Below are 18260 nucleotides of genomic sequence, written 5' to 3' on the forward strand. Positions count from 1 at the left end.
TTTCAAGAGGACAGAAATTTGATAATTCATCTGAAGTACCCATCATCTAACTTTCCTAGACTCAGGAACACATGAAGGAACAGAGCAGCTCCACATCCACATCGGCAATGTGAACTGCCAAAGGGAGAAACTTACGTGGTGTACTTATATCTGTAAAACAGGAACTTGAGTGTAGTAAAAATTATTATTAATTCTCATTGTTTTGGGAGAAAGAGATGGGAAGAAAGTAGAAATTTTGTAAAAAGCAGGCTTACAATCAGCAGAGCACAGAGGGTAGGACTGTGCTGTTTCATTAAGAGCTCTCACTTCCAGTTATCTAAAGATTTTTTTATTGTACAGCGGAGGAATGGCTGGGTGGGGGCACTCTGGGATAAATCCCAAACTCCAGATTAGCAGCGTATTCCCATACCAATGGCCATGAATGTCCCAAACGTCCCACCGCTTTGCATCATCGTTTTGCCAACTCCACCCATCAGCTCTCGTCCTCTCATGCCAATCCTGAGATAAAGAAAATCACAGGGATTATATAAAAGCTGAAATCTGACAGGTCACAGACATGCAGCAGAAAACATCTGAGACAATCAGCTCATGGTTGCAAATTCAACACTTCTTCAGTCTATATCTGTGCAATTGTACAGCTGCCTCCCCAGAGACTGGCTGCAGTGCCCTGTGCTACTGCAGGGGCTCTTGGGTGGCCCTCAACTCACATGGCCCATGTGTATTTTTTCCTGCAATGGAACCTTCCTGCCACACCTTTAGCAGGAACAGCTTTGCATCCTGGTCTCCCAAATACCCTTAATACAGCAAAAAAAAAAAAAAAACGCTGTCCAAGTATTTCACTTGCCAGAGTACAAAAAGAGTTGTCTGAGCTGTTGTACTGCCATCCTCTCTAGCTGCAGTGGCAGTCTTTTTAATATCACCAATTTAAAATTAACTTTCTATTTACTACTGACTCTGTGTTTTTAATATGAGACACCTGAAAGGCCTAGAAACTTCAAAAGGCCATTTCTCCCTTACCTGAGGTCAGACTAAAACAAAAATAATTGTTCTGTCTCAAGAAGCTCTTGTAATATTTGGCTTTTAAACACTTCAGTGACTTTAGGGTCTAAGGAATTTCATGCACTTCATTCTTAAAACATGAGATTTTCCCTCAAAAATGGAACAGCAGAAGTACTGTAGCTGTGTCATTCAAGTATGACAGAACCACTCTCACTGGTTCTTCTAAATGCCCTTAAATATGTATTTTCTGCCAGCATCATCCTGCTTACCCTCTGGGAACTGAGAGAGATTAGAAAACTTCAAACTCCCACTGGATTAAGATTTGTGCCTTTTCCTCCTTCACCTCATTACAAAATCATCTCCCATGTTTAATCACAGGTAAAAACCATCAAACAGCAAGAGTTCTGTGAAGTATGAAAGAGCTGACTTCAGTGTTTCTTTGTCATAGATGATGTGCAAAGCCAGTCAGCAGTACCAGAGCAAACACAGAGCAACAAACACAGCTGCTTTTCACGTAAGCATGCTGAGTCTTAGGGGAAGGTGGAATATTGTCCCTCTCTATTGCAGTGGGGCTGTGCCAATGCCAGCCATGGGTCTACCCACACTCCTGCCATTCACACTCAGGGTCAGTTTGGTAACTGCCTCTGTGCAGGGCATGGGACACACAAAGGGACCACAATACAGACACTGAGAGCTTAGAGAGCACCTCAGGAAGCCTTAGGGCCAGGAAAGGGCTGAACATGTATCTGCATAGACAATTCATCTGGTTCCTCCTGGAGGTGATCCTCCACAGTCTCAGCTTCCCAATGAACCTCCCTTACAAGAGGCAAGAAAAGGTCTGTGAAACTGTGACCTCCCGGCATACAGGGCACCCAGAGGTCCTGCCAGCACCAGACTCACATGTTGTAGGCCAGGGGCTTACTGCAGTACTTGAGAGTCACAAAGTTCCACTCATGGGACTGGCACAGGACCAGATCCAATCCCTTCCCAACCCCATAACGTGACCACTTCTCTCTGGCTATCGCCCTGCCACTGTTTGTCTGTGGAAGGCCTTTCCTTGGCGTACCTGAGGCAGGAAAATGTGCCGAACAGCGCTCCTGCAGCCATGCCCACTGCAAAGCCCATCATGAAACCCATCTTTATTCTGTCAAAGCAGCTGGGCTGCGACTGCCCATATGGGCCCACGGTCACAGGCATCTAAAATAGAAAGGACAATACCCACATCGATTTACTGCTTTGTCTAACAGACTTCTATATAACCAAACTGGCCTGGCAGGCCAGGCTGTGCAGCTCAGAGCTTCTTGCGTGTGCAGCTCTGGAGGTTGTGCTGGCTCCCAGGCTTGTTTCCTTGCCTTTCAGGTAGGAAGGACAAGAAGGGGACGACGGCCTTGTTTCCCCTCAACAAGCTCCTGCGAGCGCCGCTGTGGCGGCGAGGCTGTTTCGGGGCCTCACCCTGTGTGCTCTCAGTCCCTAGTGAGCAGCGCACGCGGCACCGGATGGAGCCTCCGCTGCTGGCCCGACGATCCCGGCTGCTGCTGGTCTCGGAGGCAGAGGAGCGGGCAGTGAACTCACCCTTACGAGGCGAGGCTGAGGATTTAGTGCAGAGGCTCAAGCCGTGGACTCTCCGGGAACGGCGGCTCACCAGCGCCCCGGCCCCGGCCCCGGCCCCGGCCCCCCCCCGCCCCGTTCCCCTTCCCGTTCCCGGGCCCCCGCCCCGCCCGTACCTCGCTAGGCCGCACCGCGCCTCCGCCTGTCCGGGCCCCGCTTCCGGCGGGCGCCGTGACGTGCCGGAAGAGGCGGGCCCGCCGCGCTCTGTCCGTCGCGCACTATGCTGCTGTGGCGGCGGTTGGCGGCCCTGAGGGGCGAACGAGCCCCGCGGCGGCTCCGAGCGGGGGGACCGGGACAAGGATCGGGATCGGGACCGGGACCGGGACCGGGTAAGGCCGCAGTCGGGCAGAGCCCCTGTCCGGGAAGTGACAGCTTCCCCGCTCCTGCCGGCCCCTGACAGCAGCTTTCCCCTTCTTCTCCCCTCAGGGCGAAAAAGCGATGGCGGCGGTGCTCCTCGGCCGCTTTACATGGATGTCCAGGCCACTACGCCGCTGGTAAGGGCCATACCGAGCATGGGAAGCGGAGCGGGGTCCCCACACTCTCGGTTCTCTTGCCCGAGCGGTCGCGTGTGTCCCGAGCTGCCGTGGGGGACAGAGGCGGCGTTCGACGCCGCCTGTAGCGACACAGGCGGTTCCTGTCACCGCAGGGCAGTCCAGGCATCCCCCGGAAGGGCTGTGGCTGCGCCGGGGCAGCCCCCTGGGTGGGCAGTGCCGCAGGGCGGGAGCGTGGCGGAGCCGCTAAGGGGCTCGTACCGACCCCTGCGGGAGGGGAGGCAGTTGAGAGAAGCAGGAAGGGAATTCAGCCAAAATACTGATCTGACATTTTTCTTAACATTTTTAAGACCTTGTATTTTTTCTGCTCAGAAGAAAGGCCAGGTTGCATGGGGCTTGGAGCGACCTGACCTAGTGGAAGGTGCATCCATGTCCGTGGCAGGGACGTGGAACAAGATAAGCTTTAAAGTCTTTTCCAGCCCAAACCGGTCTGTGATTCTTTTTTCTCAAATGATGTTGTTCTTCTTTGACCTTCAGAGCAGATCAGGGTTACATGCACAGAACATAATTGCTGAATACTTGTGTTACCCGTAACATGTAATAGCCTCAAGTTTTCAAGGTCAGACCTAAGCTAAAGCAAGACATTGCAACAGAAGTGCTGCTTATACTGTGGCAAGGGGGCCTGTCCAGAGAGAACAGATACCGTTTTCCTTCTCCTTTTCTAAGGCTTTTCTAAGGCTTTTTCTAAGGGTTTGTGTTCCACAGGATCCCAGAGTCCTGGACAGCATGCTCCCATACCTGACAGCCTACTATGGCAACCCCCACTCCAGGACCCATGCCTACGGCTGGGAGAGCGAGGCTGCCATGGAGAAAGCGAGGCAGGTGAGTCTTCGGCTCTCCATGGTTGTGTTGGTTTTCTTGCTGCTAAAAGAACCTAACAGAAAAAGGAAGAAAAAAAACTCTGTTCTCTGTGTGCTGGATTTAGCAGCTTCCTCTTTGCTTAGCTGTACTTTAGTAGATTTATTGCAGGAAAAGATAGACTTATAGAATACTTGAAGTTGGAAGGGACCCACGAGGATCATCAAGTCCAACCCTGGCCTGCACAGGATACCCCAACAATCGCACCATGTACCTGAGAGCGTTGTCCAAACACTCCTTGAACTATGGCAGGCTTAAGGCTGTAACCACTTCCTTGGGGAGCCTGTTCCAGTGCCTGACCACCCTCTGAGTAAAAAGTTTTCCTAATATCCAGCGTACACTTCCTTGACACAGCTCTATCTGTTCCCTCAAGCCTTGACATTGGTCACAGGTCGCAGAGAGCTGCCTCTCTGATGCCCCTCATGAGGAAGCTGCAGCCCCCAGTGAGGTCTGACCTCAGTTTCCTCTTCTTCAGACTGAAAGAACCGAGTGACCTCAGCTGTTTGTTTTACAGGCTCTCCTCTAGGCCCTTAACCATTTCATGGCCCTCCTCTGGATGTTCTCTAATAACTTCATATCCTTATATAGATTTGCCCCAAACTGTCCCCAGGACTCGAAGTGAGGCCTCCCCAGTGCAGAGCAGAGCGGGACAGTCACCCTCTTGCTCGGCCGGCAGTGCTGGGCCTGATGTCCCCCAGGACAGGGCTGGCCCTTGGGGCTGCCAGGGCACTGCTGGCTCCTGTTCCACTCGCCCTCAGCCCAAACTTCCAGGTCTCTTTCTGTGGTGCTGATCTCCAGCCTCTTGTTCCCCAGTCTGTCTGGACTCCAGACAGGGCTCTCCAGTCCCAGGTGCAGAAGCCAGCACTTGCTTCAACAGTGAGATTAGAGCAACTGAAATGGCAGAAACCAATACTTTAAGTGCCACAGTATTATTGGTTTCCTGAAACCACAAGCATGTTGCTGCAGTCATTGGACTAACTCCATATCTAATCATTCTTCTAATCTTAGGCAAGGATGTTTGTCATTTTGTTTTGAAGTAACATGTAATGGGTTTTTGTCTACTTAAGCTTTTATCTCTGTTATAACAGGTTAATGCTTAATACCACGTCTAATGACTGTGGATTCCTTGTGTATTTTATAATTCAGATATTTAGACTATTCTTAGCATAACTTTGTTAGGTACCAGCTGTAATCCTTTGAATCTCAAGGGAATATTCTTGAAAACATTTCACATGTATTTTGCTGTAGTGAATTTATTGTGTGTTTTCTTAACAAGTCAAATCTGTATTTCTTTTTAAACAGCAAGTTGCAGATTTAATAGGAGCTGATTCACGGGAAATTATATTTACCAGTGGTGCAACAGAATCCAATAATATGGCAATTAAGGTAAAAAGTTTATACTGATTCTTATTTATTATGTTAAAATTGTGGACATGCGGATTAGAAACTTTTTTCTGATGAAAACTATGTTGTGTATGTAGTTGTTCAGACTTCTCAGTGTTTATGGCTCCACTGCAAAAGTTTTTAAAAAATACTTTGGTTAATGACTTCTACGGCTTAACAGCAATAAACATTTTCACAGAGTTTTTGAGAAGTAAGATGCTTTGAAAAGCAGGTGCTGATAGAGATATATAGTGTGGATTATGTGTCAGTACCTTTTAGACTCACGACGTGGGTCAAACAGGGAAGATACAAATGAACTATATCTAAGTAGTAATTTCTTATTTCCAATCATACTCTGTAATGCCTGCTTTCTTCAGTGGCTAATTTCCTTTTCATGGACTGTGCCTGACAGGGTGTTGCAAGGTTCTATAAATCCAGAAAAAAGCATATCATTACTACGCAAACAGAGCACAAGTGTGTGTTGGATTCTTGTCGTTCCCTGGAAACAGAAGGTTTTCACATCACATATCTACCTGTTAAAAAAAATGGGCTCATAGATCTGAAGGTAAGTTGTTACTGACAGAAAGAAACTAAAAAGAAGAGGTTTTTGCTTCAAATTGATGCTCAAAACCTTGTGTCCTCTAGATGAAAAAGAGGAAAGGATAATAAATATCACAAAGTAGAATGAGAATCATAGTCAAATCTGTCAGATCTGGAGAAGGATTTTCTGTTCTGTCTAATGTCCTACACTTTTTCTCAATCAGAACATCCACCTCCTGTCCCACCATTCAGCTGCTGCTGTGCAGGTGGAGCTGTTGAGTACCCTATAAGGAGCCCAGTACTTGAGGCGTTGTTTCAGTGATTACAGTACTTCCTATGGCTGTCCATGAGCCAGCCCTTCTGTATGTACTGGCTGCAGCCCTAAAATTTAGAAGTGGTATGCTCATCATTGGCGTCCTGTAGCACAGGGCAGCAACAGTTTTATTCCCAGTCCCTGACCTGCCATGGAGAGCGGGGGTGTGTGTGACGGGACCGAGGGATCAGCCTGTGGGCACAGTAATGAGTCGTGTTTGGTGAGCATGTTGCTGCAGGTGTGATGTGACTTTTGTATAAAGAGCAGCTCCTTTACAGCCAGCCTCACCTTGGCTAGAAGAGTCTTAAGCTGTTCTGTGGGTGGTTAATTCATTAAAGAAAATAGTTCAGAGACATTTACGGGATATAGCCTGTTGAGATTTGATTTAATCAAGTGGGGTGCCAGGTGCATTGAAGGGTTAGGACATGCAGAAACACAATTGATTTGCTCCTCTTCCTACAGGCATTTAGTGTTCACGTGGGTTAGTGTTCTCCCCAGGGCTGTTTGTCAGAACCCCAGGTGTTTGTTGCAAATGAGGGACTAGTGGCTGAGTTGCTGGTAAATTGAAGATGTGCACAGGAATCTTGCTTCTCTGTTAGTCACAACTTTTGTCCTTCTGAATCTTTGACCAGGAGCTGGAGGCTGCATTCCAGCCCGATACAAGCTTGGTTTCTGTAATGACTGTAAATAATGAAATAGGAGTAAAGCAGCCAATTCACGACATTGGTAAGTACACTGTGGCTTCTACATGCCAGCTAAGGTTGCTTCTGCTTCATTTTAGATAATGTTTTCATCCCCAAATGGTACTGATGCAAAAGATTAGGTGTAATATAGATAAGGAAAAAATAATAACATAAATATTTAAAAATAAAAAATATAATATAAATAAATAATACTGCTGCCCCAAATAAAAGCTGTTTTCAAAAGGGAAATGAGAATGAAATTCAGTACCTTTATGGTGAGCATTGCAGCAATCATTGCTCTGGATGGATCAGCTGCAATTCATTCGATTGCATGATGGATGAAAAAATTGTACAGAATAACTGGCCAAAATTGAGCTTATATACTATAATGATTTATTGAGCACATGTAGTGTTTAAGAGGAGAAATGTGCAGGATTTGGAGTGGGAAAGGATGGTGAGCACCACACTTGGACAATCCTTCCCCCAGTATTGTCATATATAGTCATGAACAATTGCTTTGTAGGCCAAGAGCCCAGTGAAGAGCTATGCTTCTGGAACAGGAGGCAAGGAGAGGGTGAGCCAGGCTCTGAGCCGGCAGGTGGAGTGACAGGGACCTCAGAGCAGATGAAGGGAGACCCTGGAGAACCAAGGTTGTTGGAGCGAGCAGGGTGAGCAGGTGCCTCCCTGATGATCCTCCAGATCCCTGCATTCCAGATGATATGTTGATAGTTTCCTGTGACAGTAGCAAAACATATACACATAAGCTTTCTGACCTGGTTTCACCCCAACTGGCAACCAAGCACCTTGCAGCCACTCACTCACTCCCCCACCAGCAGGATCAGGGAGGCAATTGGAATGGTAAAAGCTAGAAAACTCATGGGTTGAGATAAAGACAGTTTAATATGGAAGGCAAAACCCATGCACACAAGCAGAGAAAAACAAAGAATTCTAAGTGTTCATCCACATCCAGGAGAGCAGGGCCCCATCCCATGCAGTGGTAACTTGGGAAGACAAACAGCATCACTCCATATGTCTCCCCCTTCCACCTTCTTCCTCCTATTTTTGTCTACTGAGTGTATGGCATATGTCATATGGTCTGAAATATCCCTTTGGTAAGTTTGAGTCACCTGTCCTGGGTGTGTCTCCTCCCAGCCTCTCAAGTACCCCACGCCCCTTTGCCAGCATGGCCATACGATGGGCAGAAGAGGCCTTGGCTCTGTGCAAGCCCTGGTCAGCAATATCAGAAACATCTATTATTACCCCTGTGTTCAACACAAATCCAAAACACAGACCTATACTAGCATACTAGCCACTGTGAAGAAAGTTAGCTCTACCCCAGCCAAAACCAGCACACCTTCATATTCAAGATATCCTTTCATAAGATGTTTGAGTTTTTAGACAATATTTTGGCTTTGGCTCTGCTCTGGAGTACATACTCCATAGGGTATTGGTTTTTTAGGCTCTGTCAGGCATCTTGTGTACCTGGTTTTCTTGCTTAGCTGCTGCATTTATTTCTTTCTTCATTAAGCTCAAAGCAGCATTTTTGCCAAGGTTTTTCATGGTTGGTTCTTCTTTGACAAGCATTTGACCATCAGTGAGTTGCTTATAGGCCCAAGGATTCTTATTTTCCTCCTGTGCTTATATTGTCAAGGTCCTTACGATGGTCCCATGTTTAAATGCCAGAGACAGCTGGTGCCAACTGTAGTTTCCCTGGTATGTTCTCATAACACCTTGAACAGGACCAACAGGTCTGGCCAGAGGCCTTGCAGAGAGAGCCTGAGGCCCTGGTACCGTGTGGCCTGGTATTGCCTGTGGCCTGACCTTGCTGGACCACAAGGGGGTTACTTACCCTGTGAAGTCCCATGTTGAACCTCTTGTGCAGAGGAGAGTTCTCAGATGCAGCTGTGCAGATTCTATGGAAGATGTGTTGTGATTTTTTTGATGACAAATAAATAATAGTTACAATTACTGCCCATGAACAATACATTATTTTTTCATATATTTTAGCCTGGTTACAGACTCAACTAACTTCATGTGGTAGTAATAAGTGTGTGTGACAATTCTGAGAATGTTTTTGAAGCTGTGTATTGGAAAACTTGGAAAATAGAGGGAATGACATAAAAATACATGGCAAATACAAACTTGAAAGGAAGGCTGGCTTGTACTGGACATTGAAAAGAAAAAAAAACTAAGAAAAAACAATTTTTTCCAACTGTGAAGTCATTTCTGTTTGGAGACTTTGATACTTCATGCAACCAGTTTTTCTTAAACTTGTTAGGTGTGGGAAATAATCTCAATTCTTAACAGTAGAGGACTTTTTAACTTCTCAACTGAAGAAATTCACTGTAGTCTTACCTGCCTAAACCTGTGCCAAGGCATCAAGCTACAGTAGCCCCTGCACAGCTTTAGCCACTTCACTGTAAAAAAAATATCACAGCCCCCATTTCTACCTTTGTCTCCTCAGATACCTCAATAACTTGCTGTTGGTTTTGATTCAGTTATGCTTTAGATCCATTGCTGGAATCTTTGGGATCATAGCAATTAGTTAAGGTAATCTGGTTTTGGTTTGGTGTTTTTATTACAGGTGAGATCTGCCGTGCACATAAGGTTTTCTTCCACACGGATGCTGCACAAGCGATTGGTAAAATTCCTATGGACGTCAACAACATGAAAATTGACCTAATGAGCATCAGTGGCCATAAAATTTATGGGCCCAAAGGTACTCACTGAAGTGCTTTATAGGGAATTGTTGTTTCCATACCTATCTTAAGGTCACTACACAAGGTATGAAGTCAAACCCATTTGTCATAGTGTCATTTACTTAAGCTGTAGAAAACTGTTCTGAATGGTGTTGGAGAGACTTCAGACTAGTTCAGGCACTGCTGCCAGCGTAGAGATGTGGTAAGTGGGTCTTCAATGCTAAATGGGTTGAGGTGGCTTCACTGAAGGAAGAAATAGTGTTGTATGATGGTGGCAGCATTGCAGCAGTGGGTTTTTCAGTACTCATCTGCTTGGTGTGAAGCAGAATTAATGCTCAAATTATTGAAATGAAATCACTTGGTTATAGGGCAAAGTTTAGACCAGAGTGTCATTTGAAACAAGGAGACAAAAAGGTAACTGACAGGTGATTTTTGATTGTTTTCTGCTTCCAGTGGCTCCATTCCCCCAACTCCATTTGTGCTTTTTCTTTGCAGAATGGGGTTAAATATCCAGCTATGCATTTTCTGGTTGACTGACAAATACTAAAAATCCAGCTATTGTGTCATTTTGGTTTGTGACAGTGGGTGTTAAGAGAGCCAGAAATTAAGTTTGCTGTATGCTATATCCAATATATCCTATTTGGAAACAAAAGACAAAATTCTTATTTTTCAACAAGGTTTTTTTTTTTTCCTGTACCAGTTCTGGTGAGAGCTGAAGACATTATCTCTGGACAAGGACTAAGTTTTCAACTAGTAGTTTTGGACAGATTTTCACCATTTGTTATGCCTGGAAGTTGTAACTGTCCTTTCTGTGGTGACAGTGACTCCTTAAGTGTACCAGGGCACTTGAAGACATGAAAATTTGGTTCTGTGAGCCTCAACATGTTTACTGGGGACAAACATAATTTCCTAGAAAATAATACTGAACTTGTTTTCTTTATTTTTCTCCAGTTAAGTGTCCACAAGTGTGTTTCCTTTGGAAATAAGGAATGTTACCAAAGCTTGGAGTCCCTGTTCATAATTTCAGAACTCTGGGCATATGGTAAAACAACTTTTCTTGCTTCCAAGGGGTTGGTGCTCTCTATGTTCGCCGTCGACCACGCGTCAGGCTAGAGCCCCTGCAGAGTGGGGGAGGCCAGGAGAGAGGACTGCGATCTGGGACTGTGCCCACACCTCTAGCAGTGGGACTGGGGGCAGCATGTGAAGTGGCACAGCAAGAGATGGAGGTATGTGCAACAAGATACTTGTCCTGGGTTCCAAAAAATAGTGTAACAGCACCATTTAAGTCTTGGATTTCTTAGGTCTTTTTGCATCCATGTAGCTGAATTAAATTAGATTCTCATGTTTTAGCATTAAGTTAATGTTTTGAGAATTTAAGGGATGTTTTTGGGTAATTTTAAGTTCTTTCTAAAGTTTCTTTTTTCTTGAAGAGTCATAGTTTTCTACAGCAAGGCTACAACTGACAGTCAGTTTTAGTAAAATATGGCTTTTATGTGCTTGTATTTACTCTCCATCATGCATATGTGTATTACCAACATCTTTGAAATTACTGTCATGTTTATGTAATGTATATTGAAAAAATAAGACTTCCCAGTCTTATAATATGTATTGTACCTATTAAGTATAAGTTCAAGTTTACTGCAACTTTGCAACTAAGAATTTATTTTCTTTTTTTTCCTAGCTTGGACAGTAAAGTTTACTTGTTAGGTCTGGTGTCTGAGCCTCTGTATGCTGCTACACTGGTTTGTGGGCATTAATGCCTTACTTACAGCTGGAATGTAAAAAATACTTACAGTGACAATGGGATGCATAGGCCAGATATCTGCACCCAAGGATCAGGCAATTCTTTCCAGGAGACAGGCAGAATTCCACCATTTGAGCTGTATGGTTATGGAAGTTCAGTCTAGGGAGCCTGCAGTGTCTGAATTCTGCACAAACTTCAGATCTGGATTCTTCTCCTTGCCTGGCAGAGTTATGGCATTTTAAAACCAATTGGTGTTGGAACTAGCCTGGTTTTCTTTTAACTTTTTCAAGGTTAAACAAACATGAATTGCATGTGTGCATGTGGCCAGTCCTGTGTGTCAAAGCTGATCCCAGACCTTACTGCTTTCTTGGTATAAGTGATCTCATTTTTCAGTCTAGAACAAGGCACTGCACATGGGCAGCTCTCATCATGCAGGTTACTTATGTAAAAGCTGAGTTCATAGTCATTTGCAAGTCCATGTCTTTCTGTGGTACAGTTAGAGAGCTCCTGGGAAAGAAGAAGCACTTGTCATGATAGGTGCCCTTTCTTGTATGCAAAATGCATCATCTTCTGCACTGCCTAACTTGTCTTTAAACCCAAAGAACTCAGTGCTGTTATGAAAGTCAGTTTGGCAGCTTGTGTAGGTAGATCTTTCTGAACAGTTCGAAAAATTTGTGAAGACTGAGCTAGCTAGGAGCCAAGAGGTTATTCTCTTTTAAAACGGTGTCTAGAGCAGGCAAAGTTTGACAGTTTAAGTTTCAGCTGTGTTCATTCCCTTGTCTGGCCAAACCCAGTTAACTTAATTCTGCTTGCAGCTGGTGACACGATGCAGTTTGAGTGAGGTCTGGCTGTACACTGTTTATTATTTATGTCTTTTCTGGTTTCTCTGTTAGTATGACCATAAGCGAATCTCACAATTGGCAGAACGACTGGTTACAAAAATAATGAGTGAAGTTCCTGATGTGGTGATGAATGGAGATCAAGAGCATCGCTATCCAGGTAACTCAAGCAAAATTCTGAGCCCGTTAGTACTGTCCGGCTCCTTGGTGTTAATGGCCATGGCTGAATAATATACTTGAAGACATGATGCAAATCCTGCCTTGCAGGGAACAATTTGCCTGAGATTTCAGTTGATGGATTCTTTTTTCTATTTCTTTTTTCTATTTATTTGTATGTAGGATGCATCAATTTATCTTTTGCATATGTGGAAGGGGAGAGTCTTCTGATGGCTCTGAAAGATGTGGCTCTGTCTTCAGGAAGGTATGTGGAATGTATGGGAAGGATAGCAGTGTATTTTTGAGAGAAAGTAGCATCTGCTAATGAAGGTAAAAAGCTAAGTAGTAGTTTCCTCTATGCCCCGTATTCGCATATTCAGTTAATGAGTCAGCCTGGCATTGATTACATTCTACAGTGGTGTTTAAGTGACACGTTTCAACTAAAGGTCAAATTTATTTATCCTGGAAGAAAAAAAACAACAAGCTAAACTAAACAAAAACCAACCAAAAATATCCTAACAAAAAGACCCCCACAAAACCACAAAAACTAACCCAGAAATTCCTACCTACTAGCCTTGCAAACTGGTTATTTGAGTAGCCTTAAAGTCTACTGGTGACACTTTCATTTTAAAGGCCACCAAGATTTGAACAGCTTCTGTCCTTTGGCAGATTTTTACTGCAGTTAGTGAAGCTCGGCACATATCTGAATTAAATCAGCTCATAGTTCCTGTGTTAAATAAAAGCGAGAAAGAAAATTGCATGTGTTTTTATGGAGCTCTCCTGACTACAGGAGTGACGAGTAATATTTCAGTTACCAAGACAAACCTGATGTTCATGATTAAATGAATGGAGTGTAAAGGTGCCCCTCCTCTCCTTCTCTCACCTTTGAGAACAAAGTTGTCAGCATATCCTAATCAGAAACTAGTTGGCACTATGAGCAGGAAGAGCAGGTCTCCACATGACTGTCCCTGAAGCCAAACACTACTGTAATGTGAAGATCTCTTTTGAGTCTTTAATGTGTGCACTGGGGAATTGTTTACAGCTCTCCAATTGGCCCTGCATGTTGCTACCTGTAAAAACTGAGTCACAGCATTTAACCAGTTCTGTATACTGCTGCAAAGTGAAAGCTCTCTCTATTGGCAACTACAGTCATCTTGCTCTGGATCCCTCTATGCACTGTTTTTCATTTATTTGTTCTGCTGCCAAACAGCAGCTTGTGAAGTCTTTTTTCCTTTTGTGTTCCTGGTGTGTTATCTTCTCTGGACAGCTTCTGTCTTTGTCTTTTTTTTCACAGCCTCTACTTCAACTACCTCTTAATCTGCATTCCTGCTGCCTCTGTGTGACATTGTGTTTATTCTTGTGTATTACCTGTATTCTCTCTCCTTTCCTTATACTCCTAATTGATTACTCTCATTTCTCAATAATGCCTGCTTCTTGTATTCTTTTTTCTTCAGTAGCAGAAATATCACTTTACTTGCTTGTATTCACTTGTGGTTTCTAGGAGGCTGAGGAAGTTGATACACAGTGTTGTAAAGAGGTAAGTGACCTGTTCTTTGTTGGAGGAGATTAAGCAAAAGTCTGACATTTCCCTGCCTTCCCTTTCCCAGTGCTTGCACATCAGCTTCTCTGGAGCCTTCCTATGTTTTGCGGGCAATCGGAACAGATGAAGACTTGGCTCACTCATCTATAAGGTGTGCGGTGTGGTCTGCCCTTATGCTTCCAAATATTTTTCCTTCCCGATAAAAATAAATGGTAGATTTGTTCCACCCCCTTCATATGCTTGTTATTCAGTTCCTTAATAATTTTCTTTTGGTTTAGGTTTGGTATCGGTCGTTTCACTACAGAAGAAGAAGTGGATTATACAGCGCAGAAGTGCATACAGCACGTGAAGAGGCTGAGGGAAATGAGGTGAGATACTGTCTCGTTGAACACGAACACTTCTTAGGTGTGATAATCATGGGAAGAATTGGATTTATTTAGTTGAAAGTAATTGTTTGTTTCAGTAATCTGGTGGTGTTTCTCTATATCAGCAACAGTGTCCCCCAGGTGGGTAGGAGCCTGATTTTAACATTAGTGACAAATTTCTAAGGAAACAAACCTGACACCAAACCTTTTCCCAGATCCTGCCTTTATCAGAGAAAGACTATGAGTAGGGTAGGCACGTAGGGCAGTACCTAGGGGATTTTAAGCCAGAGATGGTATTCCTAAGTTAATGTATTGATAAATTGTTTTATTCTGGTGAAATGGAAAGACTGGTGACTAATCTGGACAGTGAGAATGCTAGGGTTCAGTCTCAGAGACACCAGCGCTTTATGTTGAAAGTGGGAGCAGGAAATGAAGTGAAGCATCTGCCCTCTCATCTCTTGTATTTTTGGTTGAGAACACAGTTGAGGGCTGATCACCTGATGCTCACTGACCTCCAGAAGGGCAAGACAGGCAGATAGATATCTCCTAAATCCTTGTGTCATTGATAAAATCTGTTTAATTATTGTTGATGATGTCCTGTGCATTTTAGCTAGCCCTCAGTTTTGTCCTTTTCTTTACAGCCCTCTCTGGGAAATGGTGCAGGATGGAATTGACCTCAAAAGCATTAAATGGACTCAGCACTGAGAAAACATTGCTATCCATGGACTAGATATGGATTAAAATGCATATTCTTGTACAGTCTTGAGCAAATTATGCAGCACTTCTGTTTTCTGACACTTGCAATTTGACCGGAGAACTACCCTTTCAGACCACAAAACCTAAGAAGTCAAAAATAAAGCTAGTTTTTATCATGGAGAAAGGCAGGCTGATCCAACACCCACTGTGTTTCTATTGACACACAGAAATTTATGCTAAAAGGTAATTTATTCAAATGTATTTTATAATGAGAAAATTAAATCAGCGTGTTACTCCCAGGCCAGTGAATTCTGGCAAGAGGTTGCTTCTCGGTCTAATTGATCCCAAGTCACTGTTGTGTTTGCACCACAAACATATTGCCAATTTGTTCTGTTTGAGGTGGGTATCCTGCAACTTCAGCTGGTTTTTGCCTCTCAAATGCCTTGTACTGGAAGAAATTCTCAGACAGGAGGACACTTGGATCTCTAGAGGAAAGTGATGCCTCAGTGTGTCTATGTGCCTTCACAGATAAGTTTCATGTGTAGTTAAGAACAATTTTTTTCTGAAATTGAGTATTTTTGGCTTATTTTCTTTTTTTTTTTTTTTTTTTGTGTGTGCATTAATTCAAAAGATTCTTCTGTGTTCCAGAGTTTATGATACAATCGTGATGCACTTTACTGTCCCCTCCATTGGGTTTTTTCCATGCAATTTTTTCTCAGTGAGGATAGAAAACTTGAATGACTGGGGGAGGGGATAGGCAGACTATGTCAGCTTTGGTGGCAGCACCAGTTTGGTGGGAGCATGAGTGGTAGAGGTGGTGGGGAGAGCAGATACAGCACAATGTCTTAAGGCAGTCTGGCGTTTTGGGGTTTTGTTCCTTGGTTTTTTTTCTCCCCTTGTCGCGAGACCTTTGCTGTTCACTGGTTTGCCTATGGGCCCTTGGTTTCTGTCGCTGCAAGGAGTCTGCCCAGCTCAGTCAGTATATTTTGTCTGGAGATAAGAAAGATAAGAACAACTGGCACTGAAGTTTTGTCTCACAGACTGTACTGTCTGACTGGAGATGCACATGGCAATCCATTCCCTGCACATGCTGGGGGAAGTATCTGTTAAAAAGGGTTTGATGAGATTAATTTGTATTAGTGTTTCTCCTTTCTTACCTTTGGTGATCTTTGCAGTAAGAAACCAAAGCCTGTATGGCAAAGTGCCTTTTTTTCAGTGCATAAACAAAGAGCTCTCAAATTAGTTGTGTTGATTGATGGATGCTGTGTTAGCAGCTGAATTTGGTATACCCCATAGATAATATGTTCACCTTCAGTTTGGGATGGAATCTACCTCGAGGATCAGCCGTGTCGTGTAAAAGCTGAAGCTGAATCTCACAAGATGGATTGTGTTACAGAAGCTTGTGCATTTTTTGTAACTAAGGACAGATTTAGTTGTTTGTAATGCAAAGCTAATCCTTGGTTGTTCTATTTGAAATGACTAGCTTTAGCAGTTTTAATATTGTAGTGCTGGCACCTTATATTTCATCACAATATTTTTTAAACTACCATATGCATAAATACATTTTAGTGGTGTTGTATGTACTCTTTTTCATCCTTGGGCCATACATATTTTCTGGGTTAAGCATAATAACATGCTTTCCTAGCATGTCTTAGAAATACATGTTTATGAATTGTTCTTTGTGTTTTGAGAGTGATAAAAAATTACAGATAAGAATTAAACTTGGCTACTGTCAGTCTTTTTGGATCCACCTTTTTGGGTGAACTATGCAGGACAATCAATAAGTTGCTGTATTGCAGCTTTCATTAGGCAACAGAAAAGGGTAAACTTTTCTGTGAACATTGTAAGAAATTTGCCATCATCGAGTTGACATTTGACTTTTGAAGTCATTCTTCTCAAACTCAATGCATCTTCTGAGCTAATTTTTTTTAAACTCAAGTAGCTTAAATTGTGGTTATTTTGACAAAAGGGAGCCTCAAATCTTGAAGATTCTGACCACCTCTTATATGATAAGATTTAAAATAAAAATTCTACATGTAAAGGTTAGGGAAACTTATTCATACATTAACAAATGTTTATTTGAAATGTTTATGGGACAAGATGAGGAAAAATGTATAGTGGAGATACTTCCCCCATGACAGAAAAAAGTAATGCCAAGGATGAATGTCTAGCTGTACCTCACTGAATGCAGTTAAAGCCTTTGGGGGATGGGAACTTCAGTCTATTCCACTCTTACCAGTCAGATGCCAATAAATGGTGGTGCATCATCCCCCCTGCCTGGGCTGCACCATGATCTGAAAAACGCTCACTAGGCCTTGGCCTTGAACAGCCCTTGGGTTCAGCTCCTCTGGAGCTTATCAGAAAAACTGCTCCAGGAACTCCTGCCATCCAATGAGCTTTTTTTTTTTTTTTAATGGCATAATATTCTTGTTCTCCCACTTTCAAAGAAAGTTTCTGACCTTGTAAGAGGCCGTCTGAAGCCCCCACATTTGCCTACCGATTGCCACGAGAAGAAACCCCTTCCCCCCACTACAGTTCCGGCTTGGAGGGAGTGGCAGTGCGGGTGCAACTGCTGTACTTTAGGTTAGCTGTTCCAAGGCCTGGCAAGAACTTGGCAAGGAGTTGGCAAGGACCTGGCATGGACCCAGCAAGGAATGGCCTGCTGCATATTCACCCACTCTCCACCATTTAAGCCGAATGAACTTTTGGGGTGACTCCCGTGGTCTCTCACTGAAGACCCCTCATCTGCCTCGTTACCACTGTGACTGACGGACAGAGATCGAAAACCCTCCTCCTAAGGACTGAGACTGAGACCCCTACCACAGGGAGTGGGGAAACCACTGATGACATGACCTGTTCTTCTTCAGTGATTCCAATGGACTTATTCTTCATTGTGTTCGTCCTGCCTTGGTGGTTTCAGTAGACTCACCTGTTCCCCCACAGAAATCACAATAGACTCTCATTGTCCTGCCTGTTCCCCCCTCTTTCCTCTGTGGACTATTAACTGGACCTCTGAGTTGACCAGAACTTCAAAGACTTCCCCGACACGACAGACGGATCCCCATCGTCCAGACCACTGAGCATCTCGCCTGTGTTGGTAGCTATTCCCATTCCCCTATTCTCTCTCTATCCTTTTATCTCCTTTCTGATCCCCCACTATTGCATTTACTGTTTTGGCCCCTAATAAAGGTGCATTTGTTGTGATTAACTGACAGTCCCCTGCTGTTTGCCTTTTTGCACTTTTGAGATTGGTGAAAAGAACCATCACGACACCCTGCAACAAGCG

At 43.9% G+C, this 18260-nt stretch overlaps 2 protein-coding genes across 4 annotated transcripts; one reads left to right on the forward strand and one right to left on the reverse strand.

The window, feature by feature from the left end:
* Positions 1–312: 312 nt before the first annotated feature.
* Positions 313–2930, reverse strand: ROMO1 (reactive oxygen species modulator 1). Of its 2 annotated transcripts, none has more exons than XM_053992954.1 (3): positions 2724–2930; positions 2066–2196; positions 313–498 (listed from the first exon to the last, which is right to left on the reverse strand). In XM_053992954.1, exons 2-3 carry the CDS (start codon positions 2194–2196, stop codon positions 390–392), a joined length of 240 nt encoding a protein of 79 aa, XP_053848929.1. In that variant the 5' UTR covers positions 2724–2930; the 3' UTR covers positions 313–389. The 2 variants fall into 2 exon arrangements, with proteins under 2 accessions (XP_053848929.1, XP_053848930.1); XM_053992955.1 differs by lacking the exon at positions 2724–2930 and adding an exon at positions 2572–2658.
* NFS1 (NFS1 cysteine desulfurase) lies at positions 2828–16695 on the forward strand. Of its 2 annotated transcripts, none has more exons than XM_053992952.1 (13): positions 2828–2941; positions 3033–3101; positions 3864–3980; positions 5319–5402; positions 5812–5964; positions 6885–6978; positions 9520–9654; positions 10703–10860; positions 12272–12377; positions 12557–12638; positions 13981–14064; positions 14192–14281; positions 14920–16695. In XM_053992952.1, the coding sequence occupies exons 1-13, from the start codon at positions 2828–2830 to the stop codon at positions 14981–14983; spliced, it is 1350 nt and encodes a 449-aa protein (XP_053848927.1). In that variant the 3' UTR covers positions 14984–16695. The 2 variants fall into 2 exon arrangements, with proteins under 2 accessions (XP_053848927.1, XP_053848928.1); XM_053992953.1 differs by having other exon boundaries at positions 2828–2936; positions 3034–3101.
* The last annotated feature ends 1565 nt before the right edge of the window (positions 16696–18260 follow it).

Source organism: Vidua macroura, chromosome 17 (assembly GCF_024509145.1).
Source record: "Vidua macroura isolate BioBank_ID:100142 chromosome 17, ASM2450914v1, whole genome shotgun sequence".
NCBI lineage: Eukaryota > Metazoa > Chordata > Aves > Passeriformes > Viduidae > Vidua > Vidua macroura.

Bases quoted from the DNA above. Each gene is read 5' to 3' on its own strand.
- NFS1 (XM_053992952.1), top strand. From the start codon at position 2,828: ATGCTGCTGTGGCGGCGGTTGGCGGCCCTGAGGGGCGAACGAGCCCCG. The intron at 3,981-5,318 runs GTGAGTCTTCGG...CTTTTTAAACAG, and splicing joins CCATGGAGAAAGCGAGGCAG to CAAGTTGCAGATTTAATAGG. The intron at 9,655-10,702 runs GTACTCACTGAA...CTTGCTTCCAAG, and splicing joins TAAAATTTATGGGCCCAAAG to GGGTTGGTGCTCTCTATGTT.
- ROMO1 (XM_053992954.1), bottom strand. From the start codon at position 2,196: ATGCCTGTGACCGTGGGCCCATATGGGCAGTCGCAGCCCAGCTGCTTT. The intron at 499-2,065 runs GTACGCCAAGGA...TCTTTATCTCAG, and splicing joins GGCACATTTTCCTGCCTCAG to GATTGGCATGAGAGGACGAG.